The 24232-nt window shown below is 49.9% G+C and overlaps 2 protein-coding genes across 2 annotated transcripts; both read right to left on the reverse strand.

Annotated features, from left to right (window-relative positions):
• Positions 1 to 877: 877 nt before the first annotated feature.
• On the reverse strand, positions 878 to 1861 carry LOC136113557 (olfactory receptor 6E1-like). Its single transcript, XM_065858724.2, has one exon. The coding sequence runs from the start codon at positions 1859 to 1861 to the stop codon at positions 878 to 880; it is 984 nt and encodes a 327-aa protein (XP_065714796.2).
• Positions 1862 to 22348: 20487 nt separating this feature from the next.
• Positions 22349 to 23305, reverse strand: LOC139829012 (olfactory receptor 14A16-like). The gene has a single exon (XM_071814165.1). The coding sequence runs from the start codon at positions 23303 to 23305 to the stop codon at positions 22349 to 22351; it is 957 nt and encodes a 318-aa protein (XP_071670266.1).
• Between the last annotated feature and the right edge of the window lie 927 nt (positions 23306 to 24232).

Raw genomic sequence — 24232 nt, forward strand, 5'->3', positions numbered from 1 at the left:
ATACCTGTAACAGGGTGGATCCTGGGCCCAAACAGTCTGCTCAGCAGCCTCCTCAGGATATCGGCCTTGCCAATTGCAGACACCAGGACACATGAGCCCCCAGGGCTGCAGCCCCATTCCAGATACTGGTACAGACCTCCCCAGTCACACACATGTGCACACACACTCTTATGTCTGGTCACTCTGGTCTCTCAGTTGCTGGCACCAATGACATACAGGCTGTCTGACGCCCTGCTCCTGTTCTGCTCGCTACACTCACACATTCATGCAGAGGAGAGATTTGCTCACATAGCATAGATTTAGAAATTAAGTTTAATGAGAAGACAGGACAGACTGCACTGGTTGGGGTCCTTCCCCAGACTTCCCATGATAAGTCCTGTGTAATCCAGAAACGTTCTTCCCCTGCACCCAAATGTGTCCTGCACCCCTAGGCAAAATCCTGTTAGTCTAAATGGTGATCCAGAGAGCTGCTCTCAGTCATTCCTCTCAATGGGTTTCAAACCTGGACAGTGAGGCTGATGGCACTCCCAGGGCAGCCTTGGAACAAGATGTTAATTCCTCAGAGCCTGTAATTTGGGTTCCCACTTGCCAATGAGCCTCTGTGCTATTCTTGGTTTTGGAGGTGGGCTTGTGATGAGTTGGTGGCTCATGTGATGGTGCTGGGAGCAGTCGGGGCAGGGTATTAACTGACTTACTTCTCCTGCCTTTGTTAGTGCCTTCTTTGTGTGTGCAGAGGAGCTTCTTATCACTTAACAACATCCAACGAGAACATAAATCTCCTGAGTCATCTGTGTCTGGAGGTTGCATACATATGCATTGGTATTATCTAGCATATGATAGCAGATCACTGGAATTGCTGTCCAGAAATGCCTCATGATTAGGGGAAAATCTGTGTTGTTGTACGGGCAATGGCTTCATTCAGGGCCAGTATCACAGTCTTGTTTCTGAGACCATAGATGAATGGATTTAAGAATGGGTACAGAACAGTGTTCAGCAACGCTACCATGCTGTTAGTCTCCAAGGAAACATATTCTGAAGGACATGCATAGAGAATAACACAGCTCCCATATACAATGGCCAAAGTGGTGAGATGGGAAGAACACGTGGTAAAAGCTTTTTTCCTCCCAGAGGCTGCTGGAAGATGTAGAATGCAGAAGAGGATGCACATGTAAAATGCCAGAGTTAAACATAAGGAACCCAGAATGACAAATGATAAGAAAACAGAGTCTATTTTCCAGAGCAAGCTGGTGTCAGAGCAGGACAGTTTGAATAAGGGGGAGTTGTCACAGAAAAAGTGATGGATCTCATTTGAGCCACAGAAAGTCAGCTGGGAGAGGATGACCAGGCGGTAACTCAAGAGTCTGAAGCCTGTGACCCAAGCAGCAACAACCAGGTGGATGCAGAGCTGAGGCTTCATGATGGCAGCATAACGCAAAGGTTGGCAGATGGCAACATAGCGGTCAAAGGACATGACAACTAGCAGAACAAACTCTGTACAGCCCAGGGAAAAATAGAAATAGGATTGGGCAAAGCAGCTGCTTAGTGAGATTGTTCTCTTACCAGAACCCAGGATCACAACCAATTTTATGCTTGTGGAGGATGTAAACCAGATTTCTAGGAAGGCCAGATTGGCAATGAAAAAGTACATGGGCGTTTGTAGGCGGTGATCTGCATATACGAGGAAAATTATGGTAGTGTTCCCCATCACTGTTGTCAGGTATATGAGCAGAAAGAACAGAGAGAGTAAGAGCTGTAGTCTTTGATCAAGCCCTGAGAAACCCTCTAGGACAAACTCAGTAACTGCAGTTCCATTTTCTGGTCCCATGTTGAATTTCAGTTCATCATGCTGAGACAGGAACATGGCAAAAAACAAGTGTGATAATTCCACAGTCTGGGTGAAAGGCTTTACAAAACCTTCTCTGCTTCTTTCCTTCCTTGCAGTTTTCCTATAGTACACAAATAAAGTATTTCAAGCATTTCTCATACCCTGATTTTTCTCTATCCAGTTTAAACTGGAGTTCTCAGACAATTTGTCGTCTTCTTTCAACCTTTTTCAAACACTCATAAAGAATTCTTCCTTCAACACAGGGGATTTTAAAGTCTGGTAGCTATTTTATGCCATTCCTGCCAAATTCCAAATTCATGCAGACTGGTTCCAAACATCTATCACACCTCTGTGGCTAAGTCATCCCTTTTATTGCACAAATGCTAAACTATCAAATCAAATCAAATCAAATCAAATCAAATCAAATCAAATCAAATCAAATCAAATCAAATGTATATCGAAAGCTTTTCTTTCTACTCTTCAGTACTTGCCTTTTTGGATTAGGAGTCCCTGAGTGTCTATTGATTTCAGAATAAGCAGTATCAAGCACCTCTTCCATAATCCCCTGCTTTCTTCCACAGCTTCGTGCTCTCTCTTTCTTGAGGAAAGGGGATAGGAGGGCAGAATAGAGAACAAGTATAACTGATCTTCTTTAGTATTCTAAATAATGACTGAAATTGGTTATGGTTCCACACAGTCTCATCTGACATCCATCTGCATTGAAATGCAGTTGCTTCCAAACAGTTGCTCATTGCTGTTACTATTAAATGTCCTGACCTAAATGCAGACCAGAAGAAAACTGACTGGAAGAGATTTGTAACTTTTCTTTTGCGTGCCAGCTATATGTTGGGAGGACCCAGCCTTGAGAGTTTTCTCCTGTCTCCATTGATTATACAGGGAGCTTCGGGAAAACAAACTCTCACAGGCACCTGTTGTGAGGTAGGTGAAACTCACTAGTCAAGTCTCGACTTGACTGAAGTTTTCTTAAGTTATATTTTTTAAATCAAACCACACATCTAGGAGAAAGAAGCACAAAAAAAGCCCACATATACAATAAAATCTGGTGTTTTTCCCTTCATCTTTACATTTGTTTTCAGACATAGAAAGGAATAGAGCAGACAGCTCCAAAACCAGGATGATTCAAAATGCAAGGGGATAAGGGGGAGAGGAGGAGATGGTGGGTTTGAGGCGGTGAAACAAAGTTGTGCAGGTGCGCAACCAGAGCTCTTCAGTCATTAGTCACCTGGCTGCTCCCAGGACTTTCCCATCTCATCGTCCACAGAGACAACAGGAGAAACTAGTCTGAGACAATGGATCAACATGAAACCAAGTGATTGAGTAAAGTCAACCTCCTTCAATATCAACCACCTCCAAAATAAGCAAAAATTAAAGGTTTGCCCAACTTGTGTGGGATTTCTTCTTGTGGGATTCCAGACAGTGCTGGAGACAGGCAGATCCTGCTGTGCCTGGGCCTATTTCCTGTTCATAAAGGTAGTTATTAACATCCTGGGTGAAGAATCAGACTGTTTCAGAGATCCCTGTAGCAGTTTCTGCTGCAAAACTGGATAAAGTTGAGCAATTACTTAAGTTGCTTGCAAATGCCAGAGAGGATGTGCAGGACAACAGGCTCGCTGAATTATAAGAACTCAGAACAGTTGTAAGGGGAGCCTTACTTGATCCAGTTGAAGACACTGTTGCAAAGATTCTGACAGGGGAGTCTCTTCCAATCTGTGGTATTCCATAATTCAATTAATCTTTTCCTCAGAGAGCTCTTCAAAGGGTAGGCAAGTAAAAGAGACAGAGGGAAAGAAGTAGAGATATAAAATGTGCCAATACAAATTGACAAGATCCTCTGAACAGTGTTTCTCAAACCATTGGTAGGCAATGTATTTCCTGCTCTGGCAGGGGATTGTACTAGATGATCTTTTGAGGTCCCTTCTGATCCCTAACATTCTGTGATTCTGTCATTTTAGGAAATGGCTGCATAAAAACATTCAAATAGAGATACAGTGTTTAATTAGCTTGCTGACACTTGCCCATGGTGCTGTCAAAACTAACTAACTAACTAACTAACTAACTAACTAACTAACTAACTAACTAACTAACTAACTACGAAAAGTTTCATGAGGCAGCTGAAGCACCACGTGTGACTGGGGAAAGTCTCCCAGGACCTATGGGAGCTCTTCTGGAGTATGAGCTGGTAGGCATGAGCTGAAGTAGGGGACCTAAGGGGTGGTGCAGGGCTGCTGGGTGGGCTGAGCAGGGACCTCAGCAGCACAGCAGCTCATTGTGTCCCTTTGGACGCTGCTGTGAGGTCACTTCTGTCACAGAAACTGACTGACCAGCAGCGGGAAGGCAAATACTCAGAAGTCATGAAGGCCATCAGAAAGCTGCTCCCAAGATGATGACAGATGTGGGAAGGTCAAGGTGAACTGAGTCAAGAGAGGAGAGGAAAGAATGGCTTGGCCAAGAGAGATGAAAGATCTGGAGGGTTTCAGGTAACAGTGATGCCGTTGTGACATTGACTGTGGCATTTATGTTAGGCCCTTACCTGCGTTCTAAGCAATAATCTTAAACTCTAACCTTACCCCTAAATGCTAGCCCTCACCCTGACAGTAATGCACTACTTTAAACCCAATCTCAAAATTTACCTCTAAGCCAAATCCCAAGCCCACAACCCCTTATTCTTAGTCTTATCCTTTTACTCACTTTAACCTCTACCCTGTATCCCTAGCCTTAAAATACCAGCCTTAATCTTAGCCCTCACCACAAACCTAAAAAACACCCCTAACTCACAAAGCTACCCCACACCCTTAACACTAACCACACACCTAAGCGGATTACCAGATGCCTAATTCCTAACCCTGAACAGCAAGCTCTAACCCCTAACCTCTAAAGTGAACACCTCATGCTCAAAGCTCTCGTTCCCATGCTCAAACCCCATCACCTCCAATCCCTCTCCCTACCATACTTAAGCAGTTTGGCCCCTTGGGGCAACATAGGGTGATTCTGGAGCAGCCACGGGCCATCTGAAGAAGGACGTGAGGTTACAGGTATTTGACCAGCTGTTAGGACCAAGGAGGAGATGGGCAGCATTGCTGGGACCAGGTCTGTGGTGCCTCAGGGACTTGTGGGCCGGCAAGAGGCACACAGTTGTGATGGTGGCTCTGAGGTCACTTCCACCTGAGCACCTGATAGGCCACCTTCAGGCACATGGCTGGTCTATGTGTGTGTCATTAAAGCTGTGCCTAAGGAACTGATAAGCCACCAACATGCACGTAGCTTGAATGTTGTTTGCAAGGTCACTGCTGCCCTAGCACCTTGCAGGACTGTCATGGAGATGCGCCTGGCAGTCAGAGGAAGACCACCAGCAGGTGCATGTGAGACATGGAAATGACCTTGCAACCCTTGAGATTGTAAAGAAGGTATGTATTTACAGCACTGGACATACCGGGAATAATTTCACCTAATACCTGTGTGTATTTCCAGTAGCTGTGAGCTTGGTTAAATGCAGTAAAATGTTACATATTCATGAAAGTTTTAGGAATGCCTATACATATTCATAACCTGTCCCCAAGAAGGCAGTTCTTATTACAGTGAGTTCTGGAAGACCATTTCCATAGTCTCCACCTCCAGCTCCTCCTGGTTGCAGCTGCGCAGTGATCGTGACCCCGGGTCCTCTTCTCTGTACCTGGGACCTTTGGTCCAGTGTGATGAGTTGGCTGGGACTCAGACTGCTGAGCTGGTTAGAACTGGCGTATCTCCTGTCCTGTGCCCAAGTTTCTGTTATCTAGTTCACCCAAGGATGCACAAAGAATGCACCCAAGGTTTTTTTATCTTTGCAAGGTGTCAGCAAACTCCTGTTTCTCATACAATAAGTTACACAAAGCTAGGCAAGGTTAGGCAATAGAGATGTGGGTTAAGGCTTAGCTCTCTGTTAGCTCTTTAAGTGTTAGTTCTTTAAGTGTTAATTAGTTAATTGTTAATTGCCTGTATCAAGCTGGTGGAGGTGAAGTCAGCCTGCCCAGGGTGGGGGAGAATGTGACTGCCAGTACCTTGGTACCACCCTGGTGTGTACATGGGGAGAGGCACAGTGGAGCACAAAAGGTGCTAAGGAGCCATCAACTGCCCTATTGAAGGCTCTGGATCTCAGGGGGTTGTGCAACTGCCACAGTGGGGCATTGTGATGTCACAAAGGAGCCTGCCCAGGCACCCCTTTAAATACAGGGCAGGGAGGCGGTCACCCCACCGTGGCCTGGTCCCAGTGAAAGAAGAGACACGGCCACTCTCACCACCGCTATGTCCCATCCCTGGACACTTTCGGCCACCAAGACCAAGTTGTCCATCTCTGGACCCAAGATGTCCCATCTCCAGCCCCCTTGGGCCAACCAGACCCTGGATGCCTCATCCCTGGACCACTTAGGCCAACAAGATGTCCCACGTTTGGACTCTCTGAGGCCATCAGGAGCCAAAATTTCCCATCCCTGGATCCCTTAAGTGACCAAGACCAAGACGTCCTATCCCTGAACACTATGTGGCCACCAAGACACAGGATGTCCCATGCCTGGATACATTAGGTGACCAAGACGTAAAATATCCTATCCCTGGGCCCCTTGGGCTACCAGGACCTATAATGTCCCATCCCTGCACCCCTAGGGAGATGGCCTATCCCTGGACCCTTTGGAGACACCAAGTATTAAGATGTCCCATCTCCAGCCCCCTTGAGCCAACCAGGCCAAGATCTCCCATCTCTGGTCCCCTTAGGCCACCAAAAGACCTAAAATGTCCTTTTCCTGGAACTGTTGGACCGCCGAGAGCTAGGATGTCCCATCCGAGACTCAAGATGTCCTATCCCTGCACACTCTGGGACACCCTTGGGCCACCAAGATCTTAAAATGCCCCAACCCTTGGACCACCCAGACCAAGATGTCCCATCCCTGGAAACTCTGGGACAACCAGGCAAAGATGTCCCATCCCTGGACATTTTGGGGCCACAAAGACCAAGGTTGTCCCATCTTGGGACCCAAGATGTCCCATCTGCAGACATCTTGCACCACCAAGACCAAGGATTTTTGAGCGGCGGAGGAACACGCAGGTCGACTCAATATGAGTGATAAAGCATAGTTCGATTTATTAGCCCGAATAGCATATACTTATACAGTTCACGATAATTATGCATACCTGTCACCTACCAATTGGCTTAAGCTCTAACAGTCACATTTGCATGGTCCTCCTACTTGCAGCTGCTAGCTATGCTTATTCTACACTGTAGTGCTCTTGATAGCTGTTTGTGAAACTCTGCCAAGGTCTCAGTGACCTTGCTGATTTTACTGAAACAGTCAGCGGTTCCCACTGCGGCCCAGTCTTGCTACTTATGCTAAGGCCTTCAGAATAGGCTATGCTCATACAACCGCTCTGTAGACCCACGTCCCCCATTTCCAAGCCATTCTCCAACAAAGGTTTCCCACCTCTGGATGACTTAGGCCACCAAGTCATAAAATGTCCAATCCCAGACCTGGAATGTCCCATCCCTGGAGACTCTGGGCCATCAAGAACTAAGATCTCCCATCCCTGGAGACTTTGGGACACCCAGGTCAAGATGTCCCATCCCTGGACACTGTGAGGCCACCAAGGCCCAGCATGTCCCATCCCTGGACACTTTGGGTAGTCAAGACCTAAAATGTCCCATCCCTGGACCCCTTGGGTCATTAAGAGCAAGAATGTCCCACCCCTGGACATTTTGGGCCAACCAGACCGAAGATGTCCCATCCCTGGACCCCTTAGAACACCAAGACCCAAGACCCAATCTCTGGACAGTTTGGGGACACCAAGACCAGAGATGTCCCATCTCTGGACCCAAGATGTCCCATCTCCAGCCCCCTTGGGCCACCAAGACCTAAAATTCCCCAACCCTTGGACCACCCAGGCCAACAGGACAATTCCCTGGACACTTTGGGCCACCAAGATCCAGGATGTCACATCTCTGGGCCCCTTAGGTCATCAACACATAAAATGTCCAATCCCAGACCCCAGGTGTCCCATTCCTGGACACTTTTGGACACCAAGACCTAAAATGTGCCATCCCTGGACACTTTGATGCACCCATGTCTAGATGTCCCATCACTGGACACTGTGAGGCCACCAAGACCCAGGATGACACATCTCTGGACCCCTTTTGGCTACCAAGACCAGGATGCTTTCTGTCCAGTCATCTTGGGCCACCAAGACCAAGATATCCCATCCCTGGACCACATTGGCTACCAAGAAACACTATGATTAATCTCTGGACCTCATGAGGACACCAAGACCCAGGATATCTCATCCCTGGGCCCAGATTGTCCCATCTCCAGCCCACTGGGCCATCAAGAGCCAAAATTTCCCATCCCTGTATCCCCTGGGCTACTCAGGGAAAGATGTCCCATCCCTGGGCCCCTTAGGCCACCAAGACCTAAAATGTCCCATTCCTGGACACTTTGGGGCCATGAAGACCAATGTTGTCCCATCTCAAGACCCAAGATATCCCATCTGCAGCCATCTTGGGCCACCAAGACCTAAAATGTCCCATCTCTGGACACTCTGGGACACCCAGGCCTAGATGTCCCGTCCTGGGACACTGTGATGCCACTAACACCCAGGATGTCCCACCTCTGGACCCCTTTGGCTACCAAGACCAAGATTTCCCATGTCCAGGCATCTTGGGCTGCCAAGACCAATATGTCCCATCTCTGGACCACTTGAGCTACCAAAAGCCTGTATGTCCCATCTCTGGACATTGTGAGACCACCAAGACCCAGGGTATCTCATCCCTGGACTCAAATTATCACATCTCCAGCCCACTTGGGCCATCAAGATCCAAAATTTCCCATTCCTGTCTCCCCTGAGCTACTCAGGGAAAGATGTCCCATTCCTGGGCCCCTTAGGCCAACAAGACCTAACATGTCCCATCTCTGGACACTTTGGGCCACCAAGACTTATAATGTCCCAACTCTGCATCCAATATGTCCCATTCCTGGACACTTTGGGGACACCAAGATCAGGGCCCTGAGGGGCAGTGACTTACGTGAGGAGGATGGACTGGTTGTCATGATCTGCCAGGAGGAGAGAGATGGGATGACATTAGGGGAGATGTTTGGGATCTTGGGGTTCACCCTCTTCCATATGAGGAGGGATGAAGTTCGAAGAGATGTTTGGGATTCTCCATCCTCCAGGTGAGGACCAGGTCTAGGTCAGGACCCATTTTTGGGGTGGGATCTTCAAGTTTGGGGTCCCAGCAGGAGGTTCCTACCCATCAGCATGTTCTGGTAAGACTGTTCGAGTCGGAGATGATGTGGGGACGAGCTTCACTCCGCTTCTTACCCTGGTAGGCGGCCACCATCTCGGCGTTGTAGATGGGCAGCCACTTATAGTGGTTGATGGTCACACAAAAGAGCCCTGAGTAGGTCTGCACAACGGGCAGGTGGGTCAGAACCAGGAGGTCCTACCTCACCAGGAGGGGACATGTTGGGTGTGGGTGGCCCAAGGGGTCCAGGGATGGGACATTTTGGGTCTGAGTGGTCCAAGGGTGCTTGGGAAGGGCCACCAGGTTCTAGGTGCCCCAAAAATCATGGGGAACCCACCCAGGTTCTAGGTGCCCCATAGACCCTTCTGGAGGTTCATCCACTTCTAGTGAACCTCAAGAGCTTCAGGGCAGCAGTCATACAGTCACAGAGTCGCAGTGTCACAGCCAGAGTCATAGTCACAGTGTCACAGAGTCAGGGAGTCACAGACTCACAGTCACGGAGTCACGGACTCACAGTCACAGAGTCACCGTCACAAAGTCACAGTCAGAAACACAGTCACAGAGTCACAGAGTCAGAGTCACAGAGTCACCGTCACAAAGTCACAGCCAGAATCACAGTCACACAGTCACACAGTCACAGTCACACAGACAGAGTCACAGAGGCACAGTGTTACAGTCACAGAGTTGCAGTCACAGAGTCACAGTAAGAGTCACAGAGCCACAGTCAGAGTCACGGAGTCACAGAGTCACAATCACAGAATTACAGAGTCACAGAGTCACAGTTCTCATCCCATTTTGTTCAGCACTGGTGTGACCCCACACACACGGGTGTGTGCCAGTGTGCGGCTTCCCAGTTTGGAGAAGCAGGGAGGAACTGGAGAGTGCAGGGCTCTGCCAAGGCAGGTTCAGCACCTGTGCACATGGTGTGGGATGCTGAGGGACCTGGGCTGCTTTGGCCCAGCAGCGCTGGTGAGGCTGCAGCAGTGCAGGAGTAGCCTGAGAGTGCTCGAAGGGTGGTTTCAGAGATGGTGGAGGTTTTCTTCATAGTGGGAATCACAGAATCACAGAATGGACTGGGTTGCAAAAGACCTCAGACATCATCAAATCCAACCCTAGGTCCAACTCCAGTCTGTTTGCTAGATCATGGCACTAAGTGCCATGTCCAATCTCAGTTTAAAAACCTTCAGGGACGGTGAGTCCAGCACCTCCCTGGGCAGCCATTCCAATGCCTGACCGCTCTCTCTGTGAAGAATTTCTTCCTAATCTCCAGCCTAAATTTCCTCTGGCAGAGTTTAAGCCCATGCCCCCTTGTCCTATTGCTGAGTGCCTGGGAGAAGAGCCCAATCCCCACCTGGCTAGAACTGCCCTTCAGGTCGTTCTAGAGAGTGCTGAGCTCACCTCTAAGCCTCCTCTTCTCCAGACTGAACAAGCCCAGCTCCCTCAGCCTCTCCCCATAGGGCTTGTGCTCAAGTCCCTTCACCAGTCTTGTTGCTCTTCTCTGGATCCACTCCAGCACTTCAATCTCTTTCCTGAACTGAGGGGGTAAGAACTGAACACAATAGTCCAGGTGTGGCCTCACTTCCCACGCTATTTTTGATACAGGACAGGATACCATTGGCCTTCTTGGCCACCTGGGCACACTGGTGGCTCATGTTGAGCTTCCTGTCAATTAGCAGCCTCAGGTCTCTTTCTGCCTGACTGCTCTCCAGCCACTGTGTGCCCAGCCTGTAGTGCTGCAGGGAGTTGTTGTGGCCAAAGTGCAGGACCCAGAACTTGGCCTTTTTGAACTTCATCCCATTGGAATCAGCCCATTTTTCTAGTCTATCCAGATCCCTCTGCAGAGCCCTCCTGCCTTCCAGTAGGTTGCCTTCAAAGGGCCGAATGTGATTTTAGGACTGTATAAATTTAACTACTCATACATTTATACATTTGGCCCTTTGAAGGCAACCATGAGGCTGATGTGACCCCCGGTGAAAATTAATATGAAAGGCAATGTAGGTGGTTGGTTGCTAAGGGATTATTGAGAGACAAATCTTCACAGTCCTAACACGGTAAGTCTCTGCATGTAGGACAATGCAACTGCTTTTCATGAAGGAATGTCCTGAAAGCGGCACATGACACAGTTTTGCAGGATCTGCCAGGTCTCTCTCACAGTATCTCTGTTGCAGAGAAGAACACACTCCAGAGCAGGGCTTCCCTGCTGCACTGTCAGTGGGAAAGGGCATGATGGCACCTTCTGCTGAGGATGACTGCCTGGGGAGCACCCAGGGGTGCCCAGCCCTGTCCTGCAGAGCAGGGTCCCTGCACCCCAGGGCTGTGCCAGGGCAGGTACTCTGCTGCCTGCCAGGGTCAGCGCTCAGGCTGCCCAGGGAGATCCCAACAACACCGAGGGGAGAAGATGCGGGGGGAAGGAGCGACCCACGGCAGGGCAAGGTCCTTCTGCTGTTGGGTTCTCTGTGAGTCAGGGTTGCTCACTCCAGACCTCTTACAATAGGACGTTTCAAGAAGATCTCTACAGATATTACTAAAAAGATAAGGAGCTTTTAGTTATCTCTTCCATGACTCAGGGGAGGGAGGTTGTAGGAAAAGATAAATGTAAAAGAAGCTCTCAAGTTTTAGCAAGTCACTGAGACTCCTGAACTGCAACTCTGAGTGATCAGTTCATCTGCCAGAAGCCTCTGAACATCCCTTCAGCCACTCCCCTGCCTGTGGACAGCAGGAGCATCACAGCAGCTGAACCTGTCCTTTTTTCCAACCTGCAAACAGGAAGATGCCCCCAGGCAGTGCCCTGTGAACAGGCAGGATCTAGAGAGCCAGGGTGAGGGTACAGACGGTGGGATGATCTGTGAGTGCTGACAGGGAAGAGACATGGACAGGGGAACACCTCCCAGGAGGAAAATCTCCTGGCAGAAGGGACAGGATCAATGAATGAGATGAAACTCAAACAAGAAATGCAGTCGAAGGGTGAATTCAGAGATTTGTGTATGATCCCCTGCAGTGCAGATCCCTCCTCTGAGCAGCCCCCTCACCTCCTCTCCCACCCAGCAAGGCCTCTGCCCTCAGGGCCGGGGGCTCCAAGGAAAGAACCAGTGGGCACAGGCCCTACTCCTTGTGGCACCTGCAGACAGAACCACGAGGGCTCAGCCACAGAGCTGGAGGAAGGTCTGGAAAAGGACAAGGGGGTGTGGATCAGGGGGAGGGTGTATGAGAAATAGCTTTGATTTTGCTCAGAGAAGTCTCCCCTAACTTGTCACTTTCTTTTGATCCTGTGACAGTGCCACGTGCTCATCAGCAGCAAATGTCCAACAGCCGCTCCATCACCCAGTTCCTCCTTCTAGCATTCTCAGACACACGGGAGCTCCATCCCTTGCACTTCTGGCCGTTCCTGGGCATCTACCTGGCTGCCCTCCTGGACAACGGCCTCATCATCACCACCATAGCCTGGGACCAGCACCTCCACACCCCCATGTACTTCTTCCTACTCAAACTCTCCCTCCTTGACCTGGGCTGCATCTCCACCACTGTACCCAAGTCCATGGCCAGATCCCTCTGGGACACAAGGGCCATGTCCTACACAGGATGTGCTGCCCAGATCTTTTGGTTTTTGATCTTTATAACAGCAGAATATTCTGTTCTCACCATCATGTCCTACGACCGCTACATTGCCATCTGCAAACCCCTGCACTACGGGACCCTCCTGGGCAGCAGAGCTTGTGTCCACATGGCAGCAGCTGCCTGGGCCACTGGGTTTCTCTATTCTCTGCTGCACATAGCCAATACATTTTCACTGCCACTGAGCAAGGGCAATGCCCTGGGCCAGTTCTTCTGTGAAATCCCTCTGATCCTCAAGCTCTCCTGCTCACACTCCTACCTCAGGGAAGCTGGGCTTCTTGCTTTCAGTGGTTTTCTGGTTTTGGGATGTTTTATTTTCATTGTGGTGTCCTATGTGCAGATCTTCAGGGCCGTGCTGAGGATCCCCTCTGAGCAGGGACGGCACAAAGCCTTTTCCACCTGCCTCCCTCACCTGGCCATGGTCTCCCTGTTTATCAGCACTGGTGCATTTGCCTACCTGAAGCCCCTCTCTGTCTCCTCCCCATTCCTGGACCTACTGGTGTCTGTTCTGTACTCGCTGGTACCTCCGACATTGAACCCCCTCATTTATAGCATGAAGAACCAGGAGCTCAAGAATGCTCTGAGGAAGCTGATTACTGGATGTTTTCAGCAGCCATAGACGGCCTACTTTCTCTGCAGTGGGCTCCAGTGTACATCATGACAGGCTAAGTTTGTTTTTCTTTCTCTACTTTTTTTTTCCCTTTTCCCCACATGGTGTCATCTTCAAAGTTATGTCACTATTCATCCCATTAAGTATCCTCACATTTTGTGTGACTGAGACACTTTGTGTAAATGGGGAGTTTCTCATTGTATTTAAGTGAAATAAATGAACCTACAACAGCTTTTTTTGTTTGTTTTCAGCCCGAGATCCATCCTCAGCATAGTTAGAAGGAATGTGACATGAAAACACCTTCCTGGCTGCATCAGCTCTGGGAAGGCTGCTCTGTGCCTGGAGCAGTAAGAGCTCTTGAGGTCCTCAAGGGCCAGGGCTTTTGTGCTGGCCTGGGGAGAGGGGATGGCATGGAGGGGCTGCAGACCTCTCAGGATCTGCTGGAGAGGAGAGCAAATGACACAGGTGCCTCCTTTTCCTTTTACCATGAGTGTTCACCCACCTCTGGGGTGACTTCTCTCTGAGCTGCAGGAGCTGCTGTGCCCTTCAGAGCGGCAGAGGCTGTGGGGTGACTGCCCAGAGCACCCGCAATGGGCACTGCTGTGGGACCAGCCCTGACTGGGCTTTGCTGGGGAGAGGGTGTTGGTGGTGGAGAGAGGGCAGGGGAGGTGGCAGAACCTTGAGAGAACTGGACTGGGCTGGAAAGTACCTGGGAGAGAAAAACATCAGCGTTTATCTTGTGGTGCATGACCATGCAGGGTGAAGACTCACACCAGGGGGTTGTGGTGCAGAGCCAGGGCTTCTGGAAGGGATCAAAGACATGCAGGTGCAGGAGAGAGGAGACTGCTCTATGCCCTTGGTGACATGGACAGACCAGGAAGGTGGCCCAGGGCCTTCATCACCCCCCAGTCACTGGCCATCTCTCATGGGCCATTTCCAGCACTGGCCGCGCACCCCAGGTTTACGGGTAAGGTTCCCTGTGAGGCCATGTCCATCCTCCTGCTGGGCTCAGGGCCTGTCTCAGGGAATGGACAGCCCTGCCCAGACTCTCTCCTGGCCCAGACCCTGGCAGACCCTGGAGCAGGGCTGTCTGTGACCCCACAGGTGACACGACCTCTCCAGGAGCTTGGAGAGGCTGCCCAACAGGAAGGCCATGGGGTGACAAAGCAGCAAGGACTGCTCTGGCTATCAAGTCAGGAGACCGTTCCCCACCCCGAATGCACCCTGTCCTGTGCTGAACCTGCACCATGGGGCTGTGGGACCACGTGTGGGGCAGCAGGGCTGGGCTGTCACAGCACAAGGTGCAGACAGGGGCCACAAAGCAGCTGCCAGGGGTGACAGCAAGGACAGTAAAGACAAGAGTACATGTACATTGGCTTTACTGTGCAGGGATGGCTTCGGGAAAGGCAAAGGTCACCTGGAGTTGGCGGCTGCAAGAAAAGTCAAGAGCAAACTAAGAGCTTCAACAGCTGTGTTAGAGACCACGGCTGAAGAAAGGGAACACAGAGCTGCTGCTGAGTGAAGAGGGAAATTTAGTAACAGCAGACACTGACACTGAGGGACTCAATGACTTCCGTACCTGGGTCTTTACTGAAACCATCTCCCAGGCCTCTATGCTCAATGAAAGGGTTCAAGGAGGAGAGCAAGTCTTTGGAGGACCCTCAGGAAACCCCAGCAGGACAAACACCAGTGTCTGCCCCTGCAGGGGACTCACCTGGCAATGGCACAGGCTGGGGATGTCTGGCTGGGAGCAGCTCTGTGGGAAAGGTCTGTGTGGGCAGGGAGCTGGACAGGAGGCAGCGTGTGCCCTGGTGCAAGGGAGGCCAGGAGCACCCTGGGCTGTGCCACCAGGAGCATGGCCAGGAGGTGGAGGGAAGGGATTCTCTGGAATAGTCCATCCAGATCTCAGATCCCAGTTCAGAAAAGATATTGGCAAGCTGGAGTGGGTTGAGCAAAGGGCCTCAGGACAGCCAGAAACTGGAGCACTTGGCCTGTGGGGAGGGGCTGAGGGAGCCGGGCTTTTCCAGCCCAGAGAAGGGAAGGCTGACAGGGACCTCATCACAGCCTGTCAGTACCAACAAGGAGATCATGGAGAACACACAGCCAGGCTCTTCACCATGGTGTGTGGCAGAAGAACAAAAGAGAATGGGTGGCAGGTGAAAGAGGAGAGGTTCAGCCAGGACATAAGGAAAAGCTTTTTCCCTAGGAGGTGAGTGTCAACTTCATTTTCACCAGGGATCACATCAGCCTCATGGTTACCCTCAAATGGCAGAACATCATTTTAAAGGACTGTATAAATTTAACTACTCCTACATTTATACATTCGGCCCTTTAAGGCAATTGTGAAGCTGATGTGACCCCCGGTGAAAATGAATTTGACACCCCTGCCCTGGGAGCTCAGCCAAGTGCTGTCGCAGGTCACCCAGAGAGGCTCTGCAGCCTCTGTCCTTGCGGGTTTTCAATCTCTGATTGAATGAAGGCTTGAACACCTTGTTCTGACCCAGTTTCTGACAGGTTGGACTGCAGACTCCTGAGGTCCCTTCAACCTCAGTTCTCTTATGATCCCATTGTGATGCTGGGCTCTGTTTCTAGTGGGAGCAAAGGAGATGACTAAGGGACATGAACGCACCTGTGCTGTAGGTGACCATCTAAACCAACATCTAAACCCAGCCAACACCTCAGTGTGACTCGCTCTAAGCCAAGTGTGAGGAGTCCTGGGCAGGGAAGGTTTAGAGGGCATGAGGCGCTATGCAAGACACAAAATGATCTTGGCTTCATGCCTGCAGGCCCATCCGATGTCAGTTAATGTAAATGAAAGTTAAAATATGAACTGAAGACAAAGTTTCAAAGTCAAGGAAGGTTTCAATGTACTTTTCCTTTTTTTTAGGTCTTTGCGGGGTTATTTTCTTCAAAAAGGAAAGTGTTTTCCACAACTAGAAATGGATATAAGACACACATGTCCTCAGCTACATGGATAGCTTTTTACATATTGATTTTTCATATGGCACATATTACATTCTTACATATTAAACATTTATTTATTTTCTTTTTAAGTATTTTGGGGTATTTATTTCTTTGAAAAACTAAGAGTTTTGCAGAACTGGGCATGGATTTAGGACACAAATGTCTTCAGCTCCAGGGACACAAACACCTGGTGCCAGTGTAGATGCCCTGGGAACCCCTGCCTAACTTCCACCTGCCTTGCAAGGTGCTCTGGTCTCCCCAGGTCCTCTGTGATAGATGCCAATCCCAGGCCAGCACCTCGGATAAAATGGGTCCCCTAAAATGGCACTGGCTGTTTATGGTGAGACAACTAATGACTGATGTCTGTTGGAAACGTGGATGTGTTTATATTTTTGTTGTGTTTTTTGTTTGTTGGTTTGGTTTTTTGTTTGTTTGTTTTTGAGGGTGTTTTTTGTTTGTTTGTGTGGGGTTGGTGGTGGTTTGTTTAACATATTAACTAAAAAAATAAAAGGACAAAAAGTGAATCACCAGGCCGTGTACTAAAGGCAGGAGAAGAAATATCGGTCTTCCCCTGTACTTCTATTACCAACACGCTATTATTTCATCTCCCTCATCATTCAGGAGTTCCCACCTCTCCTGATTAAATGTCCCTGTCAAAGGACAACTTTCCAGCACTGTTTGGATGTTCGCCCTTCCCAGTGCTCTCAGGTTCCTCCTCCACTTGCTCTTTGGTCATTCAGTTGCCTCTCCACTGTCTGGTTTCTGCTTTGAGCCTCAGGCAGTTACAAACTTACCCCAGTCTTCAGAGGTCTAATTAACATGGTACACAGCAAGTTAATTGTGTTTCTATCTATCCTTTCCTATCTCTCTGTCTAAAAATAGTTCTTGTGTGGATGTCCCTTGTGGATGGTGGACCTCATCAGATCCAGCTTGCACACACAGCTGAGGAAAGTGTTTTACTGTTTATTAAACTGTGCAGTGTTTGCACAGGAGAGCAGGTGGAGCTGGTGCACAGGAGCTGCAGCATCTCCTGCAGAGCTCAGTGGAGAAGTCTGATGTGAGGAAAAGTGGTGCAATCTCTGGTGGCCAATGAGGGAACCTAGAGACTGGGGGTGGGGGGTGAGGAGCGAGGTTGTCCGTACAGTGTCCAGCCTCAAGGGACTGTTCTCCTGCCTGTGCAGATGTCTACAGGAGACCCTCGGTATCAATGCCCACTGTAGAATGCTGCTGTCACTTCTTCTACACACAGAAAAATGGCAGAAAATACCCTTGAAATAAAACACCCTCCTTTATGAAATCTTATTTGCAATCTTCATCATTGACTGTCCCACTGAAACCATTCCAATTAGTTCTACAAGTCTTTTGGATTTGAAGAATATTACAGAAAGAAACAGCACTCGTTAGGGCTTTCTGTGTTTTAACGAGCCCCATGGCGTATTTGGTGCTGAGTCCATGAACGTCAGATACCAAGCACAGACTGAAGAATCTGCTCAAGAAGTCCAAGTCAGGAGCAAACTCCAAAGTACCTTGAAGCATTAATGGGCCCCACTGAGGGCTGTTACTGACAAAGCCTCCCTGGGGACTCGTTAGATCAGATAATTGGAGGCTGTGATTGCATCAGGCAAAAGCAAAGTGCAGCAGCTCTGATGCTGAGAAAACCCTTGGTTTGTTTGATGAAGGACAATGGCCAAGCCTTGACCCCATGTCCCTAGGAAGGGAGATCCTGTCCCTCACGTGTGGCTCAGGGCTCTTCTTGGGCTGTGGGGAGTGTGATGCCCAATGAAGGACAATGGTGTGACACTCCCTGGGGGTGCAAGGAGGCAATGGGTGCCATGGCCATGACAACCATGTGTCTCCTCTTAGACCTCAGTGGCAGGAACATCAGCCATAGTCAAGGGGACAAAGACCTTGGCTCTTGCAGGGACATCCAGCTTTGCCAGTGCCCTTGGCCATGTCTACCATGGTCCATCCTACACTGTCCCAGGCCTGTGGCTGTTTCCCCACAGGCTGCAGACACCCCGTGCTCTTCCCCACCTTGTTCTCACCCCAGTGTGTCCCCATCTGTGCTGCTGTCTCTCCATCCTCACCAGCTGTTCCTTGAAACACAAAGCCATGGCTGATCCAGAGTCCATCTCAATGACCACAGCCATGTGCTCAGAATGACATTTCTTTATCCTGAGCTCCACTCTGGGCCTCCAGAGCTGCAGTTTCTGATGGTTTTCCTTTCTCATGGTGTTTCCATCTACTAAAAAGAAAAAGTGCCATCATCTTGGAAAGTGATTTTCAACATTTCTGAAGCTACTACTACCTTTTCTTGTCATGATTTTACCACAGCCACCAACTAAGACCATGAGAGCTGCTCATATCCTGCTCCCAGTCCTCAAGTGGGATAAGAGAGAGAACTGAAAGGGAAGAGAGAAACCTGTGAGTTTATAAAAAAATATAATAAGACAATGAAAATAATACACTGCTACTTCTAATATGCTTATACTAAAATACACGTAAAGTACAATATATGATACTCAGTGCAATCCCCCACATAACTCCAGCTGTGCTGAACAGGCAGCCCCAAATAAGAGAGAACCCTGGTCCTGAACAGCTGATCTCAGCAAGAGAAAGTAAAAGTGCAAAAGGCAGAGAGGCCCAAGGGCCAAATGAGAATCAGGAAAACATCATAAAACTGAATTAACACTGAACTCCCAATAGAATGGAACTTCCAAACAGAGCCAACCAAAGTAGCCGGCAAACCAAAACTAACTGGCTGGAAAGGGCATCTCCAGCTTTATACCGAGCATGACACTAATGGTAGAGAACAGCCCGTTGATTGACCCGGATGTCAATCCAGGTGCTGTCCTGTCTGTGTCCCCTCCTGCCAATTTTCATCTGCAGCTGGATGGCCAAAGAAGTCCTTGGTTTCCCTGACAACAGCTGAGATCTCAGTGAGTTCTGACATTCCTTTCATAGCAAATGGCAAACACGGTAAAGCTGCTGAAAGACAGAATTAACTCTATCCCAGGGAAGAAATGTCATTATCTCACTATTGTCATAGTAAATCTAAACAAAAGACTGTACTGGCTGTGAAGGACAGAGGTTCAAAATGCATGAAGGAAATTAACTCAATTTCAGTAAAACCAGCACGTTTCCTCAGCCTCCCCTTCACCAGGCTAAAGAAGTTTGGGTCTCTCAACATCTCCACACATGACCCAGACTTTCTCTGGGCACACGACAGCTCCTCCCCGTTCCTCCAGAATGGGGAACCTCACAGTGGGACACACCACTCCAGATGTGACCACACCAGTGCTGAGGCACGATGGACAATAAGTGCCCTTGTCTGGGTGGCCACGCCCCTCCCAGTGCAGCTCAATGTGCTCATGGGCATATTCCTGTTTAGCAGCACTGAGAACTGGCTGAACATCCAGGCTCAGAGGGTTGTGAGCAGTGGCACAAAGCCCAGCAGGAGGTACCATGAGGACTGAAGGACACTATATCCCTACCCAACATCTCCTCCCCACAGGTGTCTCTTGGGTCCCTGGAACCACCTCAGTGACAAGTGGGAGAGCACTTCCTGTATGGGGTGGAGGAGATGGCGACTGGAATGAGGGATCTGGGCAGCTTCTCCTGGTTGTTCGTGCAGCAACAAGCTGTGCTGAATATTTGGAGAGAGGAACTCTTCCTAAGGGCCTCCAAAGGGCATGGGGATGGTCTACAGTTTCCTATATGCTGCCTTTTCTGGTGGAGGCCACAGAGGCTGCCAGCCCTTTAGGGGACCCAGGACAGGCCTTGTCCTTCCTCTGGGCACAGCTGGACCCCAGTTCTCCAGCTCAACCCCAGCTCAGGAACCTTGTCTAGGGGTGACTTTTGGGGTAAGGTTAACAAGAGGGATGCGTAAGTTTGTCTTAAGAACATGTGATGGGCACCAGCACTAAAATACCAGAGCAAAATGATGTGGCTTCTGGGTGAATACTTTCTTCAGTGCAAGTCCTGACACAGGGTCCCAGACTTGCTTTCCATGCCACCCTTCACGAGGGATGATGCACTAAGGGATGGCAAGTGGGGGACACCAATCCTTCTCCAGCTACTTCCCAGGCCTGGTGAAGCACCAGGACAGCAAGGATTTCTGGCCCTGCACCCTAAACTCTGGGTATAATCATGGGGCAGTTGAACACCAGCATTTTTCTCTCCAAGGCCATTTCCAGCCCAGGTCAGCTCCTGTGTGATCTCCCCCATTCCTCCTCTGATCTGCTCTGGTGCTCCTGGTCCCATCCTGTTCTCCCCACTGGGCCCCAAACCGGCAGTGATGCTCTGCAGAGCAGGTTGGCTGCAGAACCATGGGGTGACTGCACACTGGTTGTGCTGCTCAGTGAGGGACACAGATGCAGCTGGATGGGCTGCACCGTCACTGAGCACTTTCCTGGGGGTCTAAAGCTCTGGAATGGGTCCAGAGCATTTCTTGGGACTCACTGGGTTTTCCGCTCATTTCTGTTCAGCAATCCCTTCCTCGTCCTTCAGGTTCCTGGAAACTGGTGCAGGAAGACATGGCCTATCCCCTTCCCAGGGACAGAGGTATGCTGGCCACCCCTTCATTCTTCAAATTCTCCTTCCTGCCCTTCTTGAAGATGGATTTGACATCTTCCTTTCCTGAGGACCTCAGAACTTCTCTGATTCTGCTGTCACTCTTGGTAGCACAATCCAGAATCATGGGCAAGGGTGACAGAGCACTTGAAATGAGCCTGTCCCAGCAGCTGAGATGAATCTCACTGGGCCACTGAGGTTTGTTCCTGGAATCACACACAGAAATGCCACGGTTCCAACAGGCATCCATATCTGAGTTGGTCTCAGGACTCCTTCTGCACCCAGGGATGCTCACAGACAGAGTCTGACCCTTTTGCACATAGAGGCCGTAGTCTCAGTTTTTCTCTGGCCTCCTGTTGCCACTCCAAAGGGATGGGAGAAGCCTCAGCCCTGTGCTGTGTCACCTGCTCTGCACACATCTGAGATGTGCCACGTAATGAGGAATGGACACGGGGACGTAAGTTCAAGGAAGAAGATCCCAGTGGGTGGTTTCCCCTTGGTTGTTACTCCCAATGTGAAGTGACCTTGAGACACTGTCTGTGCCACAGGCCTTCATGGAACCCCCAGGAACAGCTGCTGTCGTTAGTGTTCACCTGGATTCATCTCACCTCTCGTACATGATGTGCATGCTCACATCTCATCTGTACAATGCAGACATGGATTTCTGACCTACTCATTCAGTGTCCATCCACGGAGGGAAGAGCAATGTCTGTGAGCTGGGGAGAGAGGCCAGGGCTGGTAGTGCGGGGCCAGACCATGACGATGCCCTGGGGCAGATGCTGTGGTGTGTCCAGTGCAAAGCGGCACAGCCCAGCCCCTGCTCTGCTGGTCCTGCAGGTCTCTGGCAGGAGGCCTGGTTGTGAGAGGACACTGCTGTGTGCCAGCCCTGCATGCACACAGTTATCAGCTGAACAATCGTGTTTCATATGTAGGTCACTTTCTTGGGCATGTTCTTGAGAGAATCTTTGTAAGAAGACCTAAACCTTGAAGCCCTGCCCATAGGAGATCACCTTTCTATCTGGAAAGGCTGTTGTGAGGCCAGCTCTGTCACAGCAGTGCCCATTGCCTGTCCCTGCCTGCGCTCACAGCACTGATACACAGCAGGACGGGGACCAAGCTGCCAGAGCACTCAGGTCTTGCACCAACACCAGGGATGAGAAGGAGAGTGTGGGAGTGGAACCAGAACAGCTCTGGAAGAACAAGCACTGGTGCTCCCTGGCTGTGCTACCATACTGGATATTTTTCGCCCTTCTCCCACACACAGTAACTGTCCCTGCAGCTCTAGAAAAGCCTTGTAGGAAGAATATCAGAGAAAAACATCACTGCAGACCTCTTTATTTTGTTTAAATACACAGAGAGCATAGCAGACAGTGAATTAGAAAGGGGATGACAAAAATAAAATGATTTATTAAAAAATCACCACCACCACCACCACACACACACACAGGTCTGGGCCTCTAATAAGTTCCATTAAAACTGTTATGCATTAAAGAGAAGATCCTGAACACTTTATTATTTTTGAAATGCATCCCACCATTAGTTTCCTCAGGGCATCCTTGAGCTCCTGGTTCCTCATGCTGTAGATGAGGGGGTTCAATGTTGGAGGTACCAGCGAGTACAGAACAGACACCACCAGGTCCAGGCTTGGTGAAAAAATGGAGGGGGGCGTCAGATAGACAAACATGGCAGTGTTGGCAAACAGGGAGACCACGGCCAGGTGAGGGAGGCAAGTGGAAAAGGCTTTGTGCCGTCCCTGCTCAGAGGGGATCCTCAGCACGGCCCTGAAGATCTGCACATAGGACACCACGATGAACACAAAACACCCAAATCCTAACCAGACACTGACCACAAGAAGCCCAAGTTCCCTGAGGTAGGAGTGTGAGCAGGAGAGCTTGAGGATCTGGGGGATTTCACAGAAGAACTGGCCCAGGACATTGCCCTTGCACAGTGGCAGTGAAAATGTATTGGTCGTGTGCAGCAGAGCATTGAGAAACCCAGTGGCCCAGGCAGCTGCTGCCATGTGGACACAAGCTCTGCTGCCCAGGAGGGTCCCGTAGTCCAGGGGTTTGCAGATGGCAATGTAGCGGTTGTAGGACATGATGGTGAGAAGATAAAATTCTGCTAAAATGAAAAACAAAAACAGGCAGAGTTGGGTAGCACATCCTGTGTAGGAGATGGTTCTGGTGTCCCAGAGGCAATAGGCCATGGACTTGGGGACAGTGGTGGAGATGGAGCCCAGGTCGAGGACGGAGAGGTTGAGGAGGAAGAAGTACATGGGAGTGTGGAGGTGCTGGTCCCAGGCTATGGTGGTGATGATGAGGCCGTTGCCCAGGAGGGCAGCCAGGTAGATGCCCAGGAAGAGCCAGAAGTGCAAGAGCTGCAGCTCCCGTGTGTCTGTGAACGGCAGGAGGAGGAACTGGGTGATGCAGCTGCTGTTGGACATTTGCTTTTCCTGAGCATTGGGGTGCTGTCATGAGAAAAAAAAAATGTAGTGAAATGCCAGGGGAGAGTTCTCCGAAAAAGAAAACCAACTCCCTTAGATCCTCCCCTGTCACACACAGACACCCTTTTCTTTTTCTAGGAGAACTTTCTCTAGCACTGTGGTTGGAGCCCTGCTTGGTGCTGAAAAATGTGCAACCGAGAGCAGGGCCTGTGCCCATGGGCTCTCAGTAAGTCAGCCCAGCTATGCAGAAGAGCGGCCACGGGAACGGTGGGGAATGTCCTGGTTCTGCTGATACAGAAGGGCTGTCAGCACTTGCTTTCCCAGTGATAAGGAACAGAGATGGTGAAGGCAGTTTAAGAGTTCCAGGATTCTTTACATCTCCCCACATATTCACTGCAGAGTGTTGTTGGGTGTCAGAAACCCTCAGCATTTCTGGTGCATTCAGGGAGAACAGAGCGAGTCCTGTGAGACCAGAGGATGCCTGTGGGTCAGTGCAGAGTGAGGGCAGCTGCTCTGTCCCTCTGTCTGGCTCCAGCTGCCCTGGACTGGCACCTTTGTGAGATGGAGTCTGATCACACTCCCATGTTACCTTGAAAAGCCACCAGGCACTGCTGAGAGCAGAAGGACCCACCTCAGACCATGACATGTCTCAGCCTTTCCTAAGGTCTCAGCACCCCACATTTAGCCCAGGACACGCACGACTTCTTTTCACAAAGCAAACAGCATTTCCTCTGTTGCTTCATTTCTGTGCTTCTACACGGGGATTCAGAACACACACAGATGCTGGAGGACAGGTTTGCATCCTGCAGGGAAGCTCACAGATTGGAAGGAAACCTTAGTGAGACAGCCAAGGGTCCTAATGATGGCATTTGATTCAAGGAGACTCAGATCATTCCCCAGCCCCACAGATTGCATTGCCCATAGCCC

This window comes from Patagioenas fasciata, chromosome 12 (assembly GCF_037038585.1).
Source record: "Patagioenas fasciata isolate bPatFas1 chromosome 12, bPatFas1.hap1, whole genome shotgun sequence".
Lineage (NCBI taxonomy): Eukaryota > Metazoa > Chordata > Aves > Columbiformes > Columbidae > Patagioenas > Patagioenas fasciata.